This window comes from Sciurus vulgaris (assembly GCF_902686455.1).
Source record: "Sciurus vulgaris genome assembly, chromosome: 13".
Taxonomy (NCBI): Eukaryota; Metazoa; Chordata; class Mammalia; order Rodentia; family Sciuridae; genus Sciurus; species Sciurus vulgaris.
Window position 1 is genome coordinate 99,864,653 of NC_136474.1, and position 27,690 is coordinate 99,892,342.

Consider the following 27,690-nt stretch of genomic DNA (forward strand, 5'->3'; position numbering starts at 1 on the left):
AGAAAATGCTTAATGTCATAAAATGCTTTTCATAAATTATTGACTTAAAAAAATATTGTACTTACGGTTTTTAACTTTTAATAAGTGTCTGTAAGCATAGCTCCTTTTGTCGAGTACCCACACATGCCATTTCCTCAGCCGTAGCACAGCTTGCAGAGGTGTGTTTTCCACCTGACGAAGGGGAAACGGCCCCGGTGAAGCATGGGAAATGATGCGAGCTGCCAGCTGGCCTGCTCAGGCTCACAGCCCAGGCTGCCCCCAAGCCCAACGTCTCTAGTGTTCTGGTCCATGTGGAGTCACTTAGTCAGCCCCCAGTTTCTCTCTTAGGTTGGAAAAAATCAGGATACACAAAATTCAGATTATGTGCTCCCTTCTGGGGTTTCACCCTGACTGGCTGTGGGGAGCTAGTCAGCCCAGAATACCAAAGGAAGTCTTCATGGTGTACAGGGTTCACGCTGAACAGCAGGCCAAGGACATTCTGTGTGTAGCTTATTGCTCGCCTGTGTGTAACATGGTGCTGAGATGAAAAGTTCTTGACACCGCCGTCTCTGCCTTCTTGTACTGGAGACACCCTGCACGTGAGGTGCTGAGTGCCACGTCGTCTGGGCACAGTCAGACCTCACATTGTTGTCCCCTCAGGTCGCGCTGGTGCGGTGGACGGAGAGCGTCGGGCTCACCCTGGTCAGCAGGGACCTCAGTTCCATGCAGCTGAAGACGCCTGGCGGCCAGGTCCTGACCTACTGCATCCTGCAGGTGTTCCCCTTCACCTCAGAGAGCAAGCGGATGGGCATCATTGTCAGGGTACGCCTCAGCCGGGACCTGCACGCTGGCTTGAGCCACTGCTTTTCCATTCTTAGAGCAGATGCAAAGTCTCCCTCCCACCAGAAAGGTTAAAGTCAAGTACTCAGTCGCTTTATGCTCATTATGGCTTTTAGAAAAATAATGAGATCTACACTAATAATTTATGACAGAGGTGCCAGTGTGGCCATAACGATATGAAATGCCTGGTGATGTCGGGCTTCTCTTCCTAAGACTACTAAGGGAGAACAAGTAAGTGTAATTAGTTTTTGAAATCAGCTAGTAGTTTTGTGTTTAACAAAAGTAACATAACAAAGAGTTTAACTTAATAATGATTTTTTGACCATAAAGTTACTATATATACCTCTATTCAGCTTTTCTTAGCAAATTACAACAAAAAAAATTTTTGAAAGTTTGCTAAACAGGGATGCATTTGATCAAACTTTGATGCTTACATTACAGCCCAGGCCGTCTGTCCATCAACAGAATTTGTTTCAAAAATGTCATCACAGCATCTCTTGTGTGCAATGCCTTTCCCAGTTCTTACTGCATCGCATTTAAATGTGCCTTCCACTTAGAAACCGAGCAACTCCCCAGAGGGCAGCATTCTTTGTGTGTGTGTGTGTGTGTGTGATATATATATACATATATATATATATGTATATATATATATATATAAAATACACATAAACATATATATATACACACACTGTTTTTTAGGCATTGATAGACCTTTATTTCATTCATTTATTATATGTGGTGCTGAAAATTGAACCCAGTGCCTCACACATGCTAGGCAAGCGCTCCACCTCTGAGCCACGACCCCAGCCCCAGGGAAGGTATTCTTAAGAGCTATGTTTTTCAGTGCATTTTCTATTAGACCAGCAGTTATTCAAGGAGTGAGACAACCCAGCTGTCCCCGTGTTTGTTTTCACTCCACTGCAGGATGAATCCACGGCAGAAATCACATTTTATATGAAGGGCGCTGACGTGGCTATGTCCTCCATCGTCCAATACAATGACTGGCTAGACGAGGAGGTAAGTGGGTCATGGAACTTAGGAAACATCAGATGACAGAAAAGTCATCTTCTCCCCGCAGTTTGGAGACACTGGTGTCCTTGGAGTAGATGGAGGTACAAAGATGTCCGACCAGGTCCTGGTGGCTTCCCAGGAGTGGTGTCGTTTCCCACCAAGCTGTTGTGAGTGGTCATGGTTCTCACACTGGTTAAACAAAAAGGATGAGGTCCTAGCTAATCATGAGGCTTTCAATATAATAAACTACTGCTGTTGTTTTTGTGTGTGTGCAAAATCATGTGGATGTACACAAGGGCTCCTTATAAGTACTAATTTTATGTGTACTACTGAAGGAAGTAGAAAACATTATCAGTCATTCAGTAGAGAGTTGTGAAATAGCACTGCATATTTAAACAAAGTTAGGCTTTAATATGACAGCTAGTTAATATACAAGGAGCTCTTAATTAGACTGTTATTATTGCTAATCAGTTCACTTAAAAATAGAAAGTAAAGTATAAACACCAGCATTCCTATATTAAGTTCAATGTAAACAACATGATTTATAGTTAGCCTCATGAGAGTCTATGTCTGTTGTTGAGTGTGCGTCCTAGTTGGTAGCTAGATTTCTGAGTAAGCTGGGCCAGTTGTAATGATACACACAGCCCTCTCTCTTGTCTCTGTGTTATGCTGCTGCTCAGCACGCTCCTGTCAATGCAGTGACCACACTCGGGGTTCACATGATATTGGCAATATGAATCAATATCTGCTTCAGGGCGCTTTGATTTAATCAGGGACATGAATAAATTAAACTCCCTGAAGACCTAGTAAAATGCCATAAAAATTACTTTTGGTTATAATGACGTGCAATTAATTGTAAAATACTTGTTTAATTTATTTAGCTTTATGAGGTCAGATCAATAAATGTCTTGCAACAGACAGATAATGTCAGATTGTTTTTCACAAAGATAGCTTTATTAAAAATCCTGTGTATATTTATTCTCTCAGCACTGTGTTTTCTTTCATAGACAAATCTTCTGACCCTTCACCAGTGTCTGTGTTGTAAACTGTTGTAGTCAGGAAGCCTCTCACGTTATTAAGAAACAAAGCAAAGCAGTCAGTCTAGGGGCCTCGGTTTGTGCTGAGCTTTCTATTGCAAGCAGAACCTGGTGTTGCCTTCTTGGCTACAAACTGTGTTCTCCAACTGTGTAAGGAAAAGCGCTCTTCACTGATCATTTTACAGAAAGGACCAGTCTTCAAAATTGAGGTATCAGAATATTCACACATGTAAACACATAGAAAAAAACAATGTCTGGGTGGAGGGAGGCATGGCAGTGACGGGCCTCTGACCTCTGAACTCAGACCTGAATCAGATCCCAATGTGATGTTCCAGGAGAACAAGCTCAGCCCTCCTCTGGTGTGACGACAGTCCCCTCTCTAGGAGTCCCTGAGCTGGGTACTGGGAAGGAGGTAGCTCATGGGTGTCTGGGGGCTAGTGTTGGACCCCAGGCTGCTTCCCAGCCTTCCCTACCACTGCAGCCTACAGATTTAATGGTGGGCATCAGATCCAGTATGTTGGATGAATTTAAAAGGAATTTTCAGAAAATCTGGGTATTTTGATGATTTTTATTTGCCTACAGATGAACATCTCATCATCAGAGGCTGTACACTGGCTTTACTGGAGGTAGACATCCCACATAGAGCTTCCAAAACAGATGGTAGGGGTGACAGGTGCCTGCCTGTGACTTGGAGTCTGTGGTATGCAGAGTTGGGTCTGGGCTGCTCATCAGTGCGCCCTAAGAAGTCCGGGATCTCTGCTCACGCCTTGTTCCAAAGGCCCAAGTCCTTAAGTCAGTTGTCTTCACTGCATGACTGCCTATCCCTGTGGCCCTTCACTGCTGTGGAGATGTGTGGGTGTTTCCTGCACATGGGGGGCATCACAGGGGTGTGAGAACCTTTGTGGGGCATGATTGCTCTCCTTTTCTGACCATGCAGGCAAACTGAACATTCAGTGGTAGCATTCGATAGCCCACCTGGCTCACTCTAATTTTTTAAAATACATTTGCCGAGTACAAAAAAATTGATATAATTCCTTGCATCTTATCAGACCATACTGGAATGAAATTAGAAATCAACACAAATCCTACAGAAACTGTATAAACACATGGAGATGGAACAATACTCTTTTGAATGATGGATGAATGATAGAAATCAAGAGAGAAATTTAAAAATTCTTAGACTTGAATGAAAATACTAAATCAGCATATCAGATCCTCTGGGACACTAAGAGGAAAATTTGTAGCTTTAGGTGCCTACATAAGAATATCAGAAAGATCCCACATCACCTAATGATGCATCTCAAGGCCTTTGAAAAAGAACAAACCAATTCCAAAACCAGTAAAAGGGAGGAAATAATTAACATCAAAGCCAAAATCAATGAACTTGAGAATAAAATAAAAAAAAAAAGTACAAAGGGTTGATGAAGCAAAGAGTTGGTTCATTGAAAAGATAAACAAGTTTGAAAGCCCTTAGCCTAACCAACCAAAAGGGGAAGGGAGAAAAAACAATTTAGTAAAATTAGAGATGAAAAAGGAGAAATCACCACAAACATCTCAGAAATCCAGCAGAATATTGGAGACAATTTTGAAAACTTTCCTCCAATAAATTGAAAGACCTAGAAAAAAATGTATAACATTTCTAAACAAATGTGATCCACCAAAACTGAATCAAGAGGGCATAGAAAACCTAAACCAATAACTTATATTGAGATACGATCAGTAATAAAAAGCCTTCCAACAAAGAAGGGCCCAGGACCAGATGGATTCTCAGCTGCATTCTACCAAACCTTTGAAGAAGAACCAACGCCAGTACTCCTCAAATTATTTCGTGAAATAGAAAGGGATGGAGTACTTCCAAATTCATTTTATGAAGCCAGTATCATCCTCATTCCAAAACCAGATAAGGACATTGCAAGGAAAGAATACTACAGACCAATATCCCTGATGAACTTAGATATAGGAATACTTAATAAAATATTAACAAATCATATTTGGGGCTGGGGATATAGCTCAGTTGGTAGACTCCTGGCCTTGCAAGCAGCAATGGCCTGGGTTCAATCCCCAGCACCCCCCCCCAAAATCATATTTAACAAAATAGCAAAAAGATTGAACATCATGACCAAGTTTGTTTTATTCCAGAGATACAAGGATGGTTTAATATATGCAAATCAATAGATTAATTCCTCACATAAATAGAATTAAGGACAGAATCAGTCCTCCCAATAGATGCAAACAAGGCCTTTGACATAATTCAGCACCTATTCATGATTAAAAAAAAACTGAAGAAATAGATAGAAGGAATGTTTAACAACATAACATCATAAAGGGTATGTACAGAAAATCCAAAGTCAGCCTCACAGTAAATGGAGAAAAACTGAAAGCATTTCCTTTAAAATCTGGAACAAGACAACAAGGATGTCCACTCCACTACTTCTATTTAATATAGTGCTCGAAATTCTAGCCAGATCAGTTAGGCAAGATGGGAAATAATGGGGATAAAAATAGGAAAGGAAGAAGTCAGAGTGTCACTGTTTGCAAAGTATATGGTTGTATACCTAGAAGATCCAGAAAATTCCACCAAAAGACTGGTAGAAATGAAAGATTTGACAAAGTAGCAGGTTACAAAACCAACATACAGAAATCAATAGTTTTCATATATACCCAACAGCAAATCTACTGAAAAAGAAATCAGGAAAACAATTCCATTTAAAATTCCATTTAAAACAATTCCATTTAAAATTGTCTTTAAAAAAATGAAAGAAAGAAATACCTAGGAATAAATCTAACCAAGGAGGTAAAAGAACTCCACAATGGATACTGTAGAACTTTGAAGAAAGAAATTGAAGAAGACACAAGATGGAAAGGCCTCCCGTGTTCATAGCAGAATTTATATTGTTAAAGTGGCCACACCACTGGAAGGAATATATAGATTCAGTGCATCCCCCTTCAAAAATACCAGTGACATTCTTCACAGAACTAGGAAAAACAATCCTAAAACTCATTCAGAAAAATAAGAGACCCAGAATAACCAAAGCAATTTTAAGCTGAAAAATCAATGCTAGAGGTATCATAAATACTTAACTTCAAATTATACTGCAGAACTATGGTTACAAAGTCTGCATGGTACTCGCATAAAAATAGACACATAGACCAGTGGAACAGAATAGAAGACCACACATCTACAGTCATCTAATCCTCCACAATGTTGCCAAAAACATATGTTGGAGAAAAGACAGCCTTTTTACACATGGTGCTGGGAAAACTGGTTATCCTTATTTTGAAGAATTAAGCTAGATGTTATCTCACCCTGCACAAAAATCAACTCAAAATGGATCAGAGGAATTAGACCATAAACTCTGCAACTCCTAGAATAAAATGTAGGGTCAGCACTCCAGCTTTTAGGTACAGGCAGTGGCTTTCTCGATAGGACCCCTAAGGCTCAGGAAATAATGCCAAGAGTAAATAATGGGACAGCTTCAAATTAATGGCAAAGGAGACAGTTAGGAATGTGAAGAGAGAACACAGAATGGGATAAAACTTTCACTAGCAACTCTGCTGACAGAGGAGTCATGTAGATATACAAAGAGCTGAAAAAATTTCACACCAAAAAAATAAAAACCCAATTAATAAATGGGCGGATGAATTAAATGGACACTCGTCAAAGAAGAAACACAAGTGGCCAACAAATACATGGGAAATGTCCAACATCATAGAAACTGGGGAAATGCAGATCAGAACTACACTGAGACTTCATTTCGCACCAGTCAGAATGCCAGTCATCAGGAATACAAAGGAGCACTTCTACACTGTTGGTGGGACTGTAAATTAATATAACCACTATGGAAATCTGTACGGAGGCTCCTCAAAAGCCTAGGTGTGAATCCAGCTTATGACCCAGCCACACCACTCCTTGGTAGTTATCCTAAAGAATTAAAGTCAGCATACTAGAGCAAAACGTGCACACCCACGTTTACAGCAGCACAATTCACAATAGCCAAACTATGGAACTAGCCTGGGTGTCCGTCAGCAGGTGATTGGATAAAGGAAATGTGTTCTATATACACAATGGAGTTTTATTCAGGAAAATGGATGGAACTAGAGACCCATCATGTTAAGTGAAAAAAGTCAAATTCTGAAGGTCAAGGTTGTATATTTTCTTTCATGTGGAAGCTGGTGAAGGAAAAGGAGAACAAAGGTGGGGGTGGATCTCATGAAAATCAAAGGATGGCCAGTAGAGAAAAGAGAGAAGGGGGAAGTGCTGAGGAGTGATATTGGCCAAATTATATTGTGTCGTGTGCATGTAACACAAGTCCCGCCATTATGTATAATTATAATGCACCAGAAAAAAATGTAGAAACAGAGCAATGAGTAGCTAATGTTTGGGGGACCAGATTGTTCAGAAGGATATTTAATACTGTCCTGAGAGAAATTCCTTTATAGAGTTTTTGTTTGCTCAAAAAGTGCATGTGATGAAGTGCAGTGTCTTGGACCGACGTCTCACTCTGAAGTAAGCAGAGGGTGGTGTTCTGTAGCCATGTGACCTGCACCCTTGGAGTTTGCTCTCTGACTTCACAGCCTTGACCCATCCCTGTGTGCCGTGCTGGCAGAGCTTTGAGTCCCACCACCACAAAGCCAGTTCTGACAGTCTACACAGCCTGTTGAGTTGGAGGGAGGAGTGATGCGCTCCGTGTTCTCCACTGCTGTCCACAAATGCTGAGGACAGTGAGTTGGGGACCAGAGAAGCCTCATACTGTGGAGCTTATCAAGGAGCTGGAGAACTGGACTGAGGGTGGGAGGCAGCAGATGCTCCTGCACCGTACAGAGTAGAGGACCCTGGCGGCAGGCAGGGTCTCCTTAGAACACTGAATTAAGTTATTCTTGATGGATAGAAGCTGCTTCAGTAGCAGTACAGCTTAGTGTTGTTACACTGGTTTTTTTAAAATTAGTCCTCTCTGAAACATTGCTCTCTGTCAAGCCATCTTTCAGATTTAAAGCTTGCTCAGCGCTCAGTAGCGGATGGTGCAGCCTGCTGTGTGTCTGCTGGTGAGGAGTCCCTGGACCGTCCCTGCACCCAACCTCCCTGCACACAGCAGAGAACGTGCGCTCCTTACTTACTTGAAATCTTGCCCGGAGCCCGCTCCTTGAGGAGGTGATCCCAGATGACCTGTGTTTTCGCCGTCGCAAAGCCAGGCACCTCCACCTGTGCGGCAATGCCCACTTGTTATCTTTGCCCCCAGCTGTTAAGGAGGCAGCCTATCTCCCTGCTGGCCCCTACCTGCCACTGTGGCCCTGCACCCTCCTCTCAGCTGGCAGCACATTGTACCCATAGGAGAGCGGTTGGGCAGTTCTGTACCATGCAGGGCTGTAACCCCCAACACTTGGATCATACATCAAGCACCTCCCGTCAGCCTCTGGTCAGTGCTGTTTCTGCTTGGTGCACAAGGGAGAAGCTGTGCAGCTCTGCCTCACTTTTGGGCCATGTTGATGTCTGGTGCACAAAACCCCATGCGTGCCATTGCAGTTCTTTAAAACCTGACCCTTGCCCATGTATGCAGTATGGCCAGGACCAGCCTGATGTTCATATGGCATGGTTTACGATCACAAGTGCAGGTCACATTCCCAGCAGTGGGAATGGTGACATTAGAAACTGCAATTCAAACTTCACGAGAAGTTGACAACTTCAAACAGGTGTGCCCTAACCCTGTACCAGTCTTGTTACCAGAGAGAGAGCTTATTTCTTCACCCAATCAACAGCTGGAACTGTTGGGTTTCTGCTTGTAATGGGGAAAGTAGTATTTTATTATTTTAATGCGTTCTTTCACTGGAAATAGTGCTAATGTCTTTCCACACACCTGTAGCATTTCTAGTTCTGTTTTAAATACAGCTTGAGTCCTGCCTCCTCCAGGGCTCCCTCTTTCCTGCGCAGTAGGACATGAACACAGACCAGGTGCATGGACTTTGGGCCTGGCCCACGTCCCTACCAGCCTCACTCTAGCTAGTGCCCCACTGCCCATCAGACTGACGGCGGTGACCCTCTGTGAACACCCTGACTGCAGGGCCAGGAGAGGGGGACTGAGAGCACAGTGCCAATGGGGTGGATGACTGCAGCCCCGACCGCATGTGCTGGCTACCTTAGCCCAGCGTAGCCACCTAAGACCCACTTCCCCCCGTGAGGCTCAGGCAGCTAGCCAGGCAGTTTGCCCAAGAACACAGCAATGCATGGCAGAAACCGCCTTCAGATCCGTGCATCTTAGGTCTGGCCCCACTCTCCCCACACCACCCACTGCACTTTCCTGGTTTTACTTACTTCATGCAAGAACAGGGGCCTTTAAGGAGGAACCTGTCCTGTGGCAGGAAGGGACTCACAGGGTGTAGCAGAGCCAGTGTGGAACAGCTCAGACCCAGCTGCAGCAGCCTCTTCCCCTCTCCCCCAAGGGAGCAGTCAGACAGGAGTGTGGTGGGGACCACGAGCGTGCCTGTGGAGCACAGAGTGCACCGCACCCTCAAGTCGTGGTCCTCGCAGCCCCCAGGCCTGCACACAGTGGACCTGCGTGAGATGAGAACAGGACCATGGTGTGCTTGGAAGTGGACTCCAGGGTGCCTGAGCCCCCCTGGGGACCACAAGTGACTCAGCTTCTCCTTTCCAGTGTGGAAACATGGCTCGGGAAGGGCTGCGGACACTTGTGGTGGCAAAGAAGGCTTTGACGGAAGAGCAGTACCAGGATTTTGAGGTGAGTGGCTTGTCACCTGCCCTTCACAGGCTCACCTGCCCTTCAGGCACCTGTCTGCACTCAGATGCGTCCTGACGGTGCACATGGGTCTCAGGAGACCACTGTCCTTGGTGCCTGGCACAAGCAGCCTTCCAGTGGGAGCCTCCGTCCCACCGCTCCTCAGTCTGGCAGGGCTGGGGCCGTGTGCACAGCAGCCAGCTTTGTTTTTCTTCAGGACAGACTGAGCACCGTCTGTCTCTCCCAGCACTCTTGGGAACAGAAGTGGTTCAGGCCTTGGAGTTGCTTGGACTTTAGAATATTTGCACAGACTTGAGCTGGTGTGGCATCTGTAACCCAAAACTCCAAAATCTGTTGTCTGTGATTATGATACAACCAGCTTCAGAGCATTGTAGATCTCAGACTTCCAGAAGAGGGATGCTTAGCCTGTACTGTAAATTTATTCAGTAAATAATCACAGGCCAGTTATGTGGACCACACGCTTGTCTCCTCTGTCCCAGAGCCGATACAGTCAAGCCAAACTGAGTCTTCACGACCGAATGCTGAAGGTGGCTGCGGTGGTGGAGAGCCTGGAGAGGGACATGGAGCTGCTGTGCCTCACTGGGGTGGAGGACCAGCTGCAGGCGGACGTGAGGCCCACGCTGGAGATGCTGCGCAACGCTGGGATCAAGGTACTGCGTGCACCCCAACTCCCGGGATCCCTTCCTGTTAAGGAAATGGCTTTTTTCCTTTGGAGTATTCTTCTGTGACACTCTTGGGGTAGTGGGTGGAAGAATGTGGTGAACAAAGCTACCCCAGGCCCCCATCCTTTCTCACCCTTCGCTGGACATCCAGCAGTGTGCACATTGCCCTGCCTCCAGACCTCCCTCTGCTTCCCCTGGTTCTGTCCCTGCACGTGATGTGCACACTTCTGAGAGTTGTGAGGCCCACAGCCCCTGCCTGATGTCTGTGGCTGGACCAAGGCTCTTCAAACCAAGCTTCTCATTTGCCATCAGCCTGTTGGGCAGAATCCTGAGTATAAGCACTTGTCCTGAAAATCCTCAGAGGCTCCCCAACCCAAGTTGCCCCCGTGGCTTCTGTCACAGGCAGCACATGCTGGGTGAGGTGAGGAGGGGAGAACCCCAGCCTCCCAGGAACACTGTCTCACTTGCCAACCGTGCACATGCAGGACCCCCTGGCCAGGGGCCTCCATCGTTAAGAGGATGTTCGTGAGCCTGCACTGTCTGTACATCCATCGTGTCTGAAGAGGTGCTTTCACGTTGTCATGGACTCAAACACACTGGGGCAGCAGCGTGCCCTCTTACGCTCCTCTCCAGCTGCTGAGCTCAGCAGCCAGGCCTCTCACAGAGATGGCATAAGCCTGCAAGGCAAAAGCAAGAATGCTTTCCTCCCCCTGGCTGCTTGTCAGACACACTGCTGACTCAGGCCTGGGAGGCTCTGCCATGCCCTCCAGGGTGCCCTTGCCAACACAGCCCCCAGTTCCTAGCACTCCACAGCTGCAGGTTGGCAGCCAACAGGTCTCTCATGATCAGTTCATCGAGTTTGAGTTGAGCTCTGTGGTGCATTTTCCTCTGGAGTCATGTGGCCGACTGTCCTTTTCCCTGTGTGCTAACCAGCCCTCCTGTCTTCTGACTGTTGAGGTCTTTAAGTCCTGGGGAGCTAGCACTTGGTGGTGCAAGTTTTGTATTTTAGGAAACTGCTTTCTTACTCACAGTTTCATTGAAGTTGAGAGTTCAGTGACAGACTGGTTGAGGACATTTATTTTAATACTGCCTCAAGGATTTGGGCCCTACTTTGGAGGATACAAAAGAATACAACTTGTCTGTGAAAGAAAACCTCTAGCTAGAGGAGAAAGGCGAACTGAGTGGGAGGCAAAGCGGTGCCCGGCCTCACTGCCCCACCCAGCCCTCAGTTCCAAGGAGCTTCTGTGGGAAGGCCAGGGAGCTCTGGGGACAGCAGACAGCACACCCTGAGGCTGCATGGTGGGCAGAGCCTCGCCCCACAGGAGCTCCGTTGGGGAGAGGGCTTGAGAGTGGGTTTCTAAAATCACCCAAGTCTGATGGCGTCTTTCAGCCAGCACACCTGCAAAGAGTGTGATCAGTTAGACACATACAGCCCGTTGACTTTAAATGTCTTCAATCTGTTTCTCGGTCACTCTTGCCAGATTGTCCACGTGTTAGGGTAGTGAATGTGCCAGTACAGAGGTTTGGGCATTGGTACTCCTTGCTAAACTGTGGGAGACTTTCTGTCTAAAGGAGCAGACCCCCTCTCTCTGTATGTCGCGTCCAGCCTGACTCCAGATCATCCTTGAAGGGGAAGGTGCATCTCAGGCAGGCCTCCCACACAGATCCCGCTGACCTTTGCTAAGCAGAGGAGGTTCTTGTTCACTCTACTCGTCTTTGTTCCACTAAAGTCAGTGAAGGTGTGTGAAAGGAATGGAAAGCCCAAGTCTTCAGGCAAGGAGAAGAGCCACAACTGGATCACATCTGAGCAAATAATCAGTATTCCATGTGCTTTTTTGTTTGTTTTCTGTTTCCAAAAACGTGTCCTTTGGTATGATACATAAGAAATTTGAGAAATTCTAATGATAAGAATATTACAGGAAGTTTTTTGATGTTATATAAAAAAAACATCTTGATATAAAATGCCCTGATAATTTTGCTGTTTTATAGTTCGCAGGTGTATGCAATGTATTATGTGCGTGTATATGCAGTTTTTTAAATGGAAAAGTAGCTTGGTTCAAATGTTTTACATGATGTGAATGACTTCTGGCTTAGCTATGGGCCACCTGCCCGTTGGAGCTTCACCTTCCACCTGGAAATTCAGTGAGCTGTAACAGCGTTCTCCGTGATCTTGCTAGCACTGGGTGCCACCTCGTTCACCCTGTCGGTTTGAATGGAAGGCTGTGTGAAGGTTACCCCTGGGTGTCTACAGGTGTCAGCCATGTGTGACTGGCACACCCAGTTGCTAGTCACGTGCCTCTGCACCTCATGGCCACGTCCGACTCACTTTGCTCTGACTCGTGGCCTAAGCAAGTCAGCATAGACGCAGCCAAACCTGCCACACGCCACTTTTCAGTGCATGGAGAGCTCCATGGTGTCGTGCAGCCACCACCACCACCCAACTCCAGAGCTTTCCGTCTCCTCAGAGTGAAAGTCTGTCCCCATTAAACACCAGCTCCCCAGCCCCTGTGCACACCATTCAGTTTTCTGTCTATAGATGTGACTTCTCTGGGGACCTTGTATAAGTGGAATCACTCTGTCCTCTTGCATCTGGGTTACTTCCCTTCCGTAGCATCCTCAGGGTCCACCTGTGTTGCCCTGTGCGCCAGGACTTCCTTCCTTGTCAGGCTGAGTGATGTGCCGTGGAGTGGTGGGCCACATCCTGGTTGTGCTTCATCTGTCGTGGACGTGGCTTGCTTCACCTTCGGGCTGTTGTGGTGATGCCGTGAACAGGGGCGTATGGGCACCTGTTCACAGCAGACACTTTTTAGACACAGAGTGTCATTGCATTCTTGAAGTTCACCAGTTTAAATTGTTTCATAGATATGGATGCTAACAGGCGATAAACTGGAGACAGCTACCTGCATTGCCAAAAGTTCACATTTGGTGTCTAGATCACAAGACATTCATATTTTTAGACCCGTAAGTATGTTTCTGAATCATTTTGAATTTTTAAATGTTTTATCTCACACTTAAAAATTGTTGTTTTTTGTGAAAATGTATATATGCAATTATTAATTACTAAATAGATTTTTAAAAAGAAATGCTCTCATTTTTTTTCTTACTCAACTTATAGAATAGTTTTTTTAGTTACATTAAATGTGATAAAAAGGTGGCTTTTTGATAGAGTGACCAAGCTCTAAATTCAAAAGCATTTTTCTGTTATATTCTTAGTATTATTTATTGCTGTTTTTAAATAGACATACCCACCTACAATATATAAAATGTATATTTATTTTAAAATACATTTTCCTATTAGTTATACATATCACATGTAACTGAGTGGTGGCTCTTGTGAAACAAATTCTAAACACAAAGTAGGAGCAAGTATTTAAACTGCTGCCGTTTTCATATTAAATGTTCTTCCTTAATTGGCTCAAAGAAAGTTAATAGAAGTTATCTAAATTTATGTGTTTACTGTATGTATTAGTTATGACTAAATTTAATTCACACAAAAATAAAAGTTCTTCCGCCTTGATTGATGGTGGGTGAACAGACACTGTGGTCTATAGCTGTCTGAATGCAGCTCTGGCACCTACAGAAATGGCTGTTTGAGAGTCATTTACATGTAAATGCATTTTGTTTTGAAGCATCAGAATCGCAAATTAGGCCCTGCAGACTACTATTTGCAATTAAATTATTAATGCTTCTGATAAAACTTCCGATCAATTTTTGTTGACTTTTCAATGTTATAGCACCACAAATTAAATTTTTCACAATAACCTACCTATTTACAGATGAGTCTGAGACTAATGTGAACCACGTGAAGCTTAATTTATTTCACTCCCTGTAACATTTCTTTTATTCCCTATAAAATCTCCACAGAAAGAATGTTGAAAATTCGTACCTTGGTTTCTGACATGTTTTCATTCTAAAATCAATGATATTTCAAGATTATGAATTAATTTTACTCTTTAAGATTGCTTAATCCTTCAGACACTACACACAAACTAACGGGATGGATAGAAAGCCAAGGCAGGGAGGGACACAGGGCGATTTCACAGAAGCATCCCACAACTCCTCCGTGCTGACAGCAGGGATCCTAAAACAGGACCTCCAGCTGCTGCGCCTCTCCCCTGGCCTGTGGCCGAGGACCCTGCCTCCTCGGGCTGGGACTCCACACAGCAGTTGTGTGGTGTTCCCACAAATATCAGGATGTTGTCAAACAAGTATTTTACTATCAAAAAAAATCATTTTTGTAAACACTATGTGCTTTTATGTTACTTTTGATGTTTCATTTTATATTTAAAAAAAAAAAATCTGCTTTCCTGGTAAAGAATGCCATCTCACCTGCACCCCACACTGCCCGTCTCCTAGAGCACAGGGGTCACCAACCCCTGTCTCAGCAGACCCCGCTAGACCTGAGAGAGGCGGTGGCCAGCTGGGCACCACTTGGGTGCTTCTCTCTGGGGCGGGCTGCTTTCCCTGTGTTCCCAAGCCTCCTGCTGTCATTCCCAGCAAATCCTAAAACAGTCTGCTAAAGATGGCCATGCCAGAGAACAGTGGAAACGTGAAGGGACTTTGTTTAGGGTTCCTGTAAGCGGCTTGAGGTTCTAGACACTGTCAAAGGCCCCACGTGAGTCCTTGACTCGCAGCCTAGTAGTCGGTCGCTCTACCCAAGAAGACTTGTAACTTGTGATAACCTTTTCTCCCCTAATGGAGGTGACCAGCCGGGGAGAGGCCCATTTGGAGCTGAATGCATTTAGAAGGAAGCACGATTGTGCACTGGTCATATCAGGGGACTCCCTGGAGGTAAGACTGGACCCCAACAAGCATGTGTCTGTCTGTCTGTCTCCTGAGGCAAGGCTGGACCCCAGCAGTGTCTGTCCCTTCCAGTGGGCCAGGGCTTCTTGAGTGGCTTGGCTGTGGGGTGGCCTTGCCTCTCTGCTGTCTTGTCCTCCTGTCACCCCCGAGGCCCTGGCAACTGTGCAGTCAGGGCTGAGCGTGTGTGCTCGCCCATGCCCACTGTCCAGAGGCTGGCGGTTTCAGCTGACCTGGGCCCCTGCCTCTTGCTAACCCTAGCCTCCCTGCACCCTTGGTGTGGGACCTCTGTTTAAGCCAGTGACCCAGGCACATGTGGGTCACCCAAGGGCTCCCAGTCAGGGAACGTGCTCTCTAGTCCCCTCTGCCCTCCTCTTGACCCCCAGGGTGCTGGGAGTGCACAGGTCCTGAGAGGGACTGCAGGAAGCACCCAGGTGGAAGCGACTTGACTAGAACCCAGCCCCAGCCATTCCAGTGTGGGAGGGTCACTTCACACCTGGATCTGGCGCTGGGCTGGGGTGACCATACCCCAGGACTGGCTGGCCCCTCTCCACCCCTCTTCACATAGGGCTCGCTACCGTACTCAGATCGCATGTGCTGCTGGCTTCCCCCAAGCAGTGCGCCCAGAAGTCGGCCCTGGGGCCATGACTCTTCTTACTGACCCCTGACCACCAAGGGCACCACTTCAGTTGCTCTCCTTGCTGAGCAGGTCAGGGAGCCCGCCTGGATTCTGCCTCGATGTAGAAGTAGCAGAGGCTTGAGTCCTGGGACCAGGGGTCATGCTCATGCAGCTCAGGCCAGGGAGGTGGCCCTGGCACCCTGAGTAGATGTGCCACCTCGGGCCCAGGAAGTGGTTCCTTGCTATCCAGAACGCCATCCTGACTGGATGTTGCCATCTCTGAGTCCAGTGGAAGACCTCAAGAGATGGCTTCAGAGGGTGTAGATGTAGAGTCTGAAGTGGTTAGTCCAGTGGTGCCACCCTGCACCTCACTGGGCTCACTGGAGCGATGGCTGCTTCCTCGCTTGCCTGGGGTGGAATACGGCACCCCGCCCCTTGGCCATCACAGTCTGTCTCTCTATGGCACCCCCTGTTTGGCCCCATGGGTGCCAGGTCCTCTTCCCTGGGTGCAGGGTACTTTCCTGTCTCCACCATGTTGGTTAGTGTTATTTGTGCTTACTGTGTGTGTTCCATCTTTGCAGGCTGATGGTTTTAGTGCCAGACTGTCCCACCATGGCTCCCACTTCCCATCCTCCTGTTCCCAGCACACACTGAAGACCACTTGGGCCTCATAGTTTGCCATGTCTCCAAGTAACAGTGTGTGAAGCACATCTGGGTGGTGTCTGTAGTGTCTGCTGAGCACCATCCGAGCTCTGTCCTCCTTCCTCGCTGTACACTTAGAATGTGACTTCGGTTGAGGTCATTGGTGGATGGATGGCATTTATGTTCTTATATTCTGAAGTTTGGGAGTTCTGAAGAGGGTTCAGATGACTAACCAAAAATGAACGTTTTAGGTGAGAATAAAATCACGCAAATGATAAACATCAAAGAAAGGAAACTAAAACAGTACCGCTGTGTAAGAGTGCACATCTTTGTCCCTGAGGACAGAAGGGAAGATGACAGGAGATACCAGTGCCACAGGCCCTGCTCAGACGGGCAGCAGTGGCTCAGCACCAGCTTCCCGGCCTGCTGCTCAGGGATGCTTTGCACAGCCTATAGCAGTGTGCCCTGGAATGCAGCCAGTGGCTGTGGAGAAAGACAAAGGCTCTTCTCTGAGCTTTTGTTCCTCTGGTCTGAGGACTGGAATCTGATGCTTGTCCTTTGTGCTAGGTGAGCATTTCAGAGCTCCCTCCAGGCAGCGAGTCAGGGGTTTGGTTTTCTCCACCAAGGCAGGACATCCCCTGGTCTTTGGCTGGGGTGCTGAGCACTTGATATCACAGGTCAGTCAGGGGTCTTTATCAGCACAGCACTCGTAAAGAGGGACTGAAATCATCTCAAGAGGGTTTCCCCAAGTGGCCCACAGACTGGCCCCAGTCCCATCAGCTTGGAGAAGCCTCAGGATGTGCATGGCCACTAGCTTTGGGCCTGACCGCCCTTGGTGTGCCTTCCCTTCCTGGTGGCCCTTAGTTCTGCAGCCTCTGTGCTCTTTCCCACCATGGCCTTGATACACTGGTCTCCCCCATCCTCCTGCAGGGCTGTGGGCCCATTGGCTTCCACAGCCCCAGCCCAGGACAGGGCAGGTGTGGTCACAGAAAATGACCCAGAAAATGCAAGTGCACACAGATTGAGAAAGTCCATGGTTTTCCAGCCCCAGGTCCACTCTGACCCTGCGCTTAGCCGCAGAACAGTGCATTGGCACAGGGCAGGGCGGCGCTCTGTCTTGCAGGTCTGCCTGAAGTACTATGAGCACGAGCTCGTGGAGCTGGCCTGCCAGTGCCCTGCTGTGGTGTGCTGCCGCTGCTCGCCCACCCAGAAGGCCCACATCGTCTCACTGCTGCGACAGCACACGGGGAGGCGCACCTGCGCCATCGGTGAGCCACGGGGGCCTCCAGCTGGGGGGCAGAACAGCTGTCCGGGCGGAAACCCCTTCCTTCCTCAGCAGCAAAACTCTAAGAGCAACTGGCTTCTTGACGTCGCAGGCAAAACCGTGTTCCCTCTCTAGACCTAGGCTGGGCTTGTCTGTGTTACTGAGAATCCCTTGAACAACCCCAGCGGACACAGAACACACCACGATGGGTAGGTGAGTTATTCATGTGATTTCCTGACCTCTTGCCCTCCTCAGGCGACGGAGGAAACGATGTGAGCATGATCCAGGCAGCAGATTGTGGCATTGGCATCGAGGGAAAGGTAGGTGCGCCTCCTCATTTCGGTGTCTTGATCACATCCTCACGTGCTGACACACGCACCATCCATTCCTGCCTTTAGGGTACGTTGGCTCTGCGTGGAGTCAGCGCCTAGTGGGTCAGCAATTATGTAAGGCCCTCACTGTCCAGGCCCTGAGCCACGAGTAAGAGAGAGGCAGGTCACAGTCCCTCCCTTGTGTTCTCTACCCCATGACGGAGCGCCTGAGATGCTCATAACCCAAGTGGGGTGCACGCCCTCAGCCACCCTGGTTCTCGTGACCTGCGGGACTTGTCCTCCAAGACACCTGTGCATGGGGCAGGGCTAGAGTGTCCCACATGCCTCCCTTGTTCCCTGTAGCTCTACAGCTACTCTCCTCTCTGATCCACCAGTTCCTCTGCATGGGCATCCCTGACCCCTGGTCCCCTGAGCCAGGGTGTGGTTTGTCTTCCTGCCAGCCTTGAGTCACAGCTCTTATTGCGGCTTAAGGGGGAACATATCAGAAAGTCCTGGAGTGTTCACCATCTTGAGTTGGCTCTTTCCTTGACTGCTTTGTCTCAGGTGTCTTATAGTACATTTGAGAAGCAGGAGACGGATTGCTTTCAGAAGTGAGAGCGGAGGTGTGGAGAAGGGCCTTGAGTGCACTATCCCTGCTGTCCCTTTGCCTCACTTCTGTGCTGCTGATAGAGTGCTAGAGCCATTTCTTCAGCAGCACTGGCGAGCAGCTCCTCCTGATGCCCACAGGCAGGTGCCAGTACAGACTCTTACGACCCCCACAGCACCTGGTGCCTGGGACACACTGTGAGGAGCTTCCAGAGCTGTCAGGAGGAGTTGCAGGCTTCCTTCAGTTTAGGCCAAGTTCACAAACTCAGCTTGTAGTGCATGTGGTCTGCAGCGTAGCATTTTGCAGAGGTGCCCATGTGTGTTTCTGCTCCAGGAGGGGAAGCAGGCCTCGCTGGCTGCGGACTTTTCCATCACACAGTTCAGACACGTCGGCAGGCTGCTCATGGTGCACGGACGGAACAGCTACAAGAGGTCAGCAGCTCTCGGCCAGTTCGTCATGCACAGGGGCCTTATTATCTCTACGATGCAGGTACTTAGGCTTTGTGTTCCCAGGGTGCCTGCAGAGGGTGTGAGCACTTAGAAGAGACAGCAGTGTTACAAAGGAGTCCATGACCACTCAGCTTCATTGGCTGTTGCTGTATTTTTAATTAGCTATTAATGATTACACACTCTGCAGGCCTGCATGCAAAGTGATGTACAAGTGACCAATGGTGACTGTTTCTAACTTATGGTTTTCTGTCTTTAAGGCTGTATTCTCTTCAGTCTTCTACTTTGCATCTGTCCCCCTGTACCAGGGATTCCTCATGGTGGGGTAAGTGCAGTTCATTGCTCATGGTACCCAGCATCACTAGGGGAGAACTTTTATTTTGAAAAATGTGTGGAATATTAGGCAATGTTCTGGGCAGTTGTGTGTCCTCTCTCCCACAGTGGGCCTGTGGGCTGGGCACCACTTGTGTGAATGTTGATGTCATGCTTGGAGAGCTTGGGACCTGCACACTCGTGCCTCTTGCAACTGCTGCTTCATTTCTCACAAGATTGTGTTTTCACGGGGAAACATGATTTGTGCCAGGAACTGGGATGGCACTGAAATCTTGTAAAAGGACTCCATGGCATTTGAGAGGTGCAGAGCCAAGGGGTAGTCGTGTGCGGAGGCTGCCATCCCCAGAGTGGAGCCGGCAGGGCCAGCTGCAGGCCTCTTAAAGCCTGTCCCTGTCCTGGCAGGAAAGTGGGTCCTCAAGATGGGGACCTGACCAGCCACCAGCCAGGAAGCACACAGGACAAAAGGCACTGGACTCTCTGCCTCCTTAAATTTGGGTGAGACATGACCTGTTCCAAAACAGGCACTAAGAGTCTGTCCCCAGCAGCAGTGAAACCTCACGTCTGAAGATCAAGTGTCATGTCTTGAACAAGTACACCAAAGCATGCTGCACATGAATTCAAGTAAAGCTAGGTGATCTTAGCCACCAAATCTGTAAGACAGGAGTTTCCTCTAAAAGCAATTAAGTTGGGATCTCTCTTCTTCACCCGCTGTGGTCATGCAGAGATGAGGTCAGCAGGAATGTTAGTGGGTGGCCATGCCCTGTTGCTCTCTGCATCTGCAGAGCTCACCGCCTACCCCATCCAGGGCTGCCTTCCATGAGCAGAGCCTGGGAACTTGGTTACCAGGGCCACCACCTGCATCCATCCCCTTCCCATCACATTGTGCATGGAAGAGAGGCCTTGGCTCAGTGTCTTGCTTGTGGGAGGTACAACCCAAGCTTGGCTCAGCAGCTGGCTTCCTGCACACTTGTACCAGTCCCTCTCCATGTGGTCAGCCTCCCTCCAGGACAGCAGAGGAAACACGCAGGTCCACTCACCACAGGCTGTCTGTCCTAAGTGCTATCTCGTCTGGCCATTCCCTGAACTCCTGGTAGTGGAAACAAGATACAGAGGAGTGGCAGTCAGTGCAAGTGTTAGGTTCTTGTTCAATGCGAGGTGCCTGTGCATTGCCCACGTCCCAGTCAGAGCCAGTGGTGAGTGCTGCCTGCCACGCCTAGGGTTCCCACTCTCCCCACCTCACCCACCCTCCAGCCAAAGTTGTGTCCCTGCCGTTCTTCCCAGCGCATCTGCCTCTCTCCACAGTGCACTGCCCCTCTTCTGGGGTTCCCTACATTCAGACTGGCCTGTCCAGGCAAGCCAGGATGATCTCCCATCTCAGTGTTCTGAGCTGGGTCCCATGCAGTGCCTTCTTCACTGGGGCTGGAGAGGAGTGTGGTCATGTGACCACAGTATGGCATGATCACATCTCAGACGGAAAGTGCATTTTGCCTCCCAGTCACAGGAGAGTCCGTGTCCTCATCTGATAGAAAATTAGCATACGGAGCCTCAGGTGGTGGCGTGTGAAATGGACATGCCACATTCCAGGGTAGAGCTCAGAAAACCCACACTGACCCAAGGATGCCTCTACCATATCACCCAACACACGCTATACCAGTTGATACTCTGGTCCAAAATAAATGAAAGCTTACCTTCACAAGAAAAATCCTTGCAATGAAAGCTGACTGCAGCTTTATTTGTAGTAACCCAAAGCCTGGAGTGACCACAGTGCCCTGCAATACACAAACAAGTGGCTAAGCAGCAGGGACTCATCCACCACCAGGCTGCTGTGATGTTTCGCAGCCACATCCAGGGCCACCTCCCGGGACCAAGCAAGTGAGGAAGCCAGTCCCCACAGGCTGCCTGCCACGCAGAGCATTGTTCATATGGTAGTCCTAGAGGAAACGTGGGTAGAGATGGAGAGCAGGTGTTGCCGGGCTGAACAAAGAGGTGGGTGGGAGGCAGGGTCTGTGTGGGGTCGCTGTCCGCATCAGCATCCCGCCAGCAAGGCTGTTCTGGTGTTCCGTAGGAAGGACATGGCAGTAGGGGAGATGGGGGAGACACTGGGGGCTTCCATGTTAAAACGACAACTGCAGAGAAGCCCGACCTCAACCTGCAAGTGTTAAATAAGAAAAGTCTACTTCACATGGATTCTACTCCCAGTAAGCATGTGTGGCTTACAGAACAGGTGACTCTGCTGTGGGGTAAATGCCCAGTTATCAGGAATATTCTTATTTGTTACCAACTTCAGTGTTTTGTCTTGTTTTCATGGCACATCTTTGGTTTTTGGAACTTCGACTTTCCTCTAATTGTAGTTGTGTTGTAGACATTTATCAGGCTAACTAAATACTCTTGGCCTCTAAGGTATGCAACTATCTACACCATGTTTCCAGTGTTCTCCTTGGTGCTGGACCAAGATGTGAAGCCAGAGATGGCGATTCTTTACCCAGAGCTGTACAAGGACCTCACCAAGGTACGGCCCTTTGCCCACAGACAGCATGCGTGTGTGTGGTGAAACCCTGTGGAATAGTCATTGTCTATTGTCTATATAGAAGGTATTTCTCCCTTCTCGTTGGTTCTGACATTCCCTCTCGAGGGGAGGGGACCTCTCAGTGTCTGCAGTAGAGCTCCTGTGGCACACACGTTCAGCACTTAACGGCACTGAGCTATGGCTGCAGCGTCTGTGAGCTCAGCAGGCAGGCCTCCTAGGAGACTGAGAAGGGCGTGTGCCTTGATTTCCGTGTGAAGGACCATCACTACCTGTGCTCCACCTGGTCAGCATAGATGTCCCTACCCAAAGAGGCGCTTCCTATTTATTCATTCCCAGAACTAGAAGCCCCTGGCATCAGTGGCCAGGCATTTCCTGTGCGTCCCCAAGTCTCCAGTGTTGGCTTCAGATCATGTCTGAAGAGTGGTCGATTGTGCTATCTCGGTCCCTGAGATGTCTGTGCTGCTCTGCAGTGATGCTGTGAGGGGAAGGTTCATCCAGAAGCTTCTATTAACTGACACTACACAAAGAACCATGCACTTGACACTGTGCTGTTAGAAGTCAAGTATTCCTGAAGTCAGTTTTGAATTTATCATGTTTGTGTATAAAAGTGTATTTTTATTGCATGAAAAACATAAGGACACAGTAGAGGAAAAGCCCAGCTCTCCAGATATAAATTCTGGTTGCTTTGAAATTTTCCACATGGCAAGCTTCTGAACCACCATTGAGAACAAAACCTACCTGCCCCAGTCAAACTGTTTGTAGCTGATAACCCAAAATTATCAGCTCAGAGTTGTTCTCCTTAGTGTTGAACTGGTGGTATAGCATTGTGGTATAAGGAGGAAAGAATTCAGTGTTCAAGAAGCAAAACTCTGGTCCAGCTGATTGCTAACTAACAGACTAGACTCTGGCCCAGCTGACCACAACAGATGCTAGTCAGCTAACCAGACTAACCAACCAAACTCTAATCCAGTTAATGCCTAACAGAATTGACTACTCCAGCTAACCATAAACTAATGGATGACTAGTCAGTTGACCACTAACAGGCTAGACTCTTGTCTAGTTAATCACTAACAGACTTTAGGCCAACTACCACTAACGACCAGACCTTGCTGACCACTAGCTAGCCAGAGTGGTGCCTGGTGAGTCATGTTACCTTTTGAATTCCATGGAATTTTTGTAATGATTTGATGGAAGAGGGCTTGTAAACTTCCTTGAAAACCTGTATGTCTTTAATCAGGACAGATAGACCTACTTCAGCTAGGTGTGCATAAAACTAGGTATAAATATCAGCATTATTGCCATGCTGATAACGTGACCGGGGGAGATCACCCAGCTGCACACATGGCACCTGGAGGATGTGTGGTTAATGTGCAAGATGATGAAGCTGCTGTGATGGTGCAGAGTGGAGTCAGTGGTCCAGAACCATGAGGAGCTGTGGCAAGGAATTTGTTTCCATAGTTTATGCATGGCCCCATTTCCAGAGACTCTGCAAGTGTTTGCTCAGTGCTGGTTCACAGATGGCAGGCAGAACCTAGCTCTTCATCAGAAGCAGAAGACCAGAGTTCCTAGCCATACACCTAGGCAGTTGGTGCCCAACCCAGTCAGGATCTCCAAGTTATGAGGAGGCTTAGCTGCAGGATGTAACAACAGCAGCATAGGCCACCAGGGATGGGATGGCTGTTGCTGGCTGTGCGGATCTGGGTCCCACCCAGCAGCATCTTCCTCTGTGGATATCTGAATTATTCAGGAACAAGGGCTGTGGACAGGTACCAGCATCTGCCTTGCCTTGGGCTATGGCCGTGCTTGCTGTCATTAGATGAGCCCACTAAAAGAGGGTATTGCATGCAGCCTGACTGAGTTGTGTCTCAGGCAGTGTCCGAGTCTCCATTCTGTTAGGCAGCCAGGGGTTTGGAACACCAGTATCCTACACACTGGTCCTATATTTTTTTGACAAGAATTCAGTCACTCATTTTTCTCTATGTTCCTTTAAGATCCAAACATCTATTTTTTTTATCTTTGTAGTATCTATTTCTTTAAAAATCCAGTACTCTTCAAATCCTTTGAATACAGGTAGCACAAAAGTGTTCAACCACAAAGTTGATAGAACTGAGGGTTTTTCTTACTGAAGCTAAAGCACTTTTTGAAGATTCTTATTCCTTCTGATCGCTCGCCAATGTACCTGTTTAGCTGTCCTTTTCACCTTCTCTAACAACCTTGGTAGCCAGAGCGGGCCATGCTGAAGCAGGCTGCAGTCACCACCAGGCAGGCATCCTGATGTTGCAGGTACAGTACCAGGGCTGCAAAAGCACAGGTGTAACCTCTGCTGTCAGCAAGCCTGGATAACAGCAGGAAAGGAAAGGGCAAGTTCCTAGTTAAGCAAGCGATCATTGGCACAGGACAGCAGTGTGAAGTAGGTCATGATGAGTGATCATTCACTGGCAATTTATCCAGCATGTGTGCACCACTCATCCAAAGGCACAGTAAATTTATGACTTACCTTTGGTGGGCACAGCTCTTGCACAGCCTTAGGGCAAGTACTGTACTCTTCAGTAAAATACCTCGGGTCTTCTATATTTGATAATTGATCTAGAAATACAAGTGATGCAGGTGTCACACATCTGCCTTACTGTTCTAATGTGGTCAGCCAGTCCTGAGTTCAGACATTGCTTTATTCCTCTGCCTCTGTGGCCTAAATTACACCAACTCTTTGGTGTCCATTACTAGGTGTGGTTGAGGCAGTGGAAACAGAGATACCTAGTATCTGTCTAGTATGTAATCAGCAAATGGATGAGGGAGTGAACAAATCAACTAAACAAAGATGCAACATACCTTTCTTTTTCATAAAACCATATGGTTGGTGTTCTTAGGAAAAGTGATGCATTTGCAAGGTAGCACTTGGGTGTTCTCTTCTGAAGCCCAGACTCGCTCTGAATCACTCTGCTGAACGTGATGAGCTCAGTCAGTGAAACACCACCAGTGAGACAACAGAATGATGTGCTCACACCTCATGACCATGCTGGTGTCTCTAGGTAGCCTGGTGCCCATGACCTCTGAAGAAGCTGATAAGTACACCTGTAATCCCAGCAACTCAGGAGACTGAGGTAGGAGGACCAAGGCCAGCCTGGGCAACTTAGTAAGACCCTGTCTCAAAAAATAGAAAGGGCTGGGGATGTGGTAAAGCACCCCTGAGTTCAACCTCCAGTACCCCAGCTCTCACACACACACACACACACACACACACACACACACACACAGATATACACATACACACAAGCCACTAAGTCTCAAGTGCAGGGAGTAGGACCAGAGAGGTGACTGTGCCCAACCAAGCCAGCCAGGTCACAGCTTCCTGTCAACTTGTACCATCTGCAAAGATATCAAGTAGTTAATGCTGATCTTTACACAAATCTGAGGTTCCCCTGTGTCCAGCTACTAGGACCACAACCCCTAGTCCAGCTCATAGGACCACTCCACTACTTCTTCTTTTCTAGAGAATATTCACAGAATGACTTTTTACATGGGTCAGGGATGCTGGGGATTGAATCCAGGAATGCTTTACCACTGAGCTACCTTCCTACACACTGAGCTACCTTCCTACATGCTATCCTATATTCCTAGATCTTTTTATTTAATTTTTATTTTATACTTTTGAGAAGGGTCTCACTAAGTTGCTTAGGGCCTCAAATTGCTGAGACTCACCTTGAACTTGCATCTTCCTGCCTCAGCCTTCTGAGTCACTGGAATTACAGGCATGTGCCACTGTGCCCAACTCAAAATGATTTTACCTTTGGAAATGTGCCCTTATATAATTTTTAAAAATAATGGTGCATAAGGCAAGAAAACAGAAATTAAAAGACATGGAAATTAGAAAGTAGAAAATAAAATATTTGTAGATGCCATGATTCTTCTATGTAGACAATCCCAAAGAAAGGAAAAAAATTTCAAGTCATTTCTGATGCCGCATATTACCAGTGAATAATTGAGTCGGAAGAAGCATAAGTACCATTTGCAGCATTTGCAGTAATACACAAACAGGCAGAGCACCCAGCGCAGCTCTGATAGCACAGGCAAGACCCTCGGGCTGGAACCACACGACATCGAGGATAGAGACTGAAAGGTGTGAAGGCGTGTTTGTGAGTGGGAACTGAGTGCTGTTGAATATTGACTTCAGATGGGAAGGCGGGGGAACTGGGTTCAGATTTAGGAAACGGGTAGACTACTAGCTGATTTCAAGCCTCACAGTACAGCAGGCCATGCATTGATTGGCAAAGGATAGATGGAGATCAGTAGGACAGAAAGCCCAGAAACAGACCCACAGACATCGCTGGCCTTTGACACGGAAGTCAAGTGGAGGAAGAGTGCTGTCAACAAATGGCATCAGGACAGCTGGTCACCCACGTGCCTCAGGAGAATCCCAAGTGCAGGGTCACTCATGATGGACCATGGCCTCCATGTAAATGGTGAGCCTTCTAGGAGAAAATATGCATGACCTTGGGATAGACAGAGATCTTTAAAAATAAGACATAAGGTCAAAAGCAGGATTCATAAAGGGGGAAAATGATAAAACAGACATCTGCTCTGTGAATGGTAGAGTTAGCATATGAAAAGACAATTTACAGACTGGAAGAACTACTGCAAGTCACACATCTGACAAAAGACTTGTATGAATGCATAAAGAACCCTTAAAATTCAACAAGAAATCAACCTAGTTTAAAAGTGAGCAAAAGATCTAAACTGATACCATCCCAAAAATGATGCACAGATGTCAAATAAACATGAAAAATGCTTGGCATCACTTTTCGTTGGGAGTTGCCAATTTAGGTGACAGTGAGATAGAACCACACACCTGCTAGAATGGCCAAAACGCACAACACTGCCAGCCTAGAAGCTTGGGGACATGACTCCCAAGGAAGACTGTTCGTGCCTGTGGGAAGGTAGAGTGGTATAGCCTCTTTGGAAGCAGTTCAGCAGTTTCTTATAGAATCAAACAACATTTATGTGACCTGGCAGTCTTATTCTAGGTATCTAGCCAAGTGTTCACTAAAATCCTGTACATGAAGTTTATGGCAGTTTTGTCATACTTGCCAAAAACTGGAAGCAGCCAGGTGTCCTCAGACTAGCAGATGGATAGGCATTCCAGGAACTAAAGAGCAGTGACGGTGCCGCCCTGCTGGAGCAGTGTCGGAACAGCAGGAGCGAGACCTTCAATCCATCTCACCGGTGAGTCCTGAGCGCCTCTCACTGGATTCGCCACATCCGCTGGATTCCTGTACCTGAAATCTGGGAAGTACACAACTGTCGGACCCAGAAGAGATCAGGTGGAAGGGTTTACCAGAAGGGGCTGCTGCATCTGGCACTGTGGTGTGCACACCTGCTGTGCACGCCAGAACCCGTGGGGCCTTGCCCCAGAGGGACCAGGCTGAGACACCTGTGAATGAGCACCAAACCACTTGGAGTGGGTGGGAGGGAAGGAGCTGCCTGAATGACCTGGGGTCTGCTGAGAGGTCAGAGGCAGAAATACACAGCCTGTGGGCTCCCTGTGGTACATGTACCTGTGTCCTGGGTGTAGGACAGGTACAAACAGGTAACAGACCTGTGAGCCAGGCCAGGCAGGAGCGCCATGATACCAGACAGTAAGGAACTGCTCAAAAAGTCAGTAATGATGAGGGCAATTTCAAAATGGCACAGGAAGCAATCCCGAAGACCTCTCAGTGGCCAAAGTGGGACCCAGTCATCAACAGAAGAGACAAAGGTCTCATTACAACCCAAGAGTACAGTAAACAGACTGCATCCAGGCTGATAGAGAGAAGCCCCTTCCCTTCTGAAGAATCCCAGTGGTAAATGTGAAGGAGCAAGGGGACAA

The 27,690-nt window shown here is 47.6% G+C and overlaps 1 protein-coding gene across 8 annotated transcripts in view; it reads left to right on the forward strand.

Moving 5' to 3' along the window:
* The window catches only part of ATP9B (ATPase phospholipid transporting 9B (putative)), a 251,906-nt gene that overhangs the window by 216,316 nt on the left and 7,900 nt on the right, over positions 1–27,690 (forward strand). For 6 of the 8 annotated variants that reach the window (XM_079109169.1, XM_079109170.1, XM_079109167.1 and 3 more), the window contains 11 exons: positions 640–801; positions 1,744–1,836; positions 9,515–9,598; positions 10,096–10,266; positions 13,141–13,239; positions 14,980–15,069; positions 17,463–17,607; positions 17,859–17,923; positions 18,855–19,010; positions 19,228–19,292; positions 21,701–21,809. In XM_079109169.1, coding sequence (XP_078965295.1) covers positions 640–801; positions 1,744–1,836; positions 9,515–9,598; positions 10,096–10,266; positions 13,141–13,239; positions 14,980–15,069; positions 17,463–17,607; positions 17,859–17,923; positions 18,855–19,010; positions 19,228–19,292; positions 21,701–21,809 — 1,239 coding nt within the window. Of the gene's footprint in view, positions 1–639; positions 802–1,743; positions 1,837–9,514; positions 9,599–10,095; positions 10,267–13,140; positions 13,240–14,979; positions 15,070–17,462; positions 17,608–17,858; positions 17,924–18,854; positions 19,011–19,227; positions 19,293–19,702; positions 20,757–21,700; positions 21,810–27,690 lie in introns of those variants that run through there. The other 2 variants (XM_079109173.1, XM_079109172.1) reach the window with 2 other exon arrangements.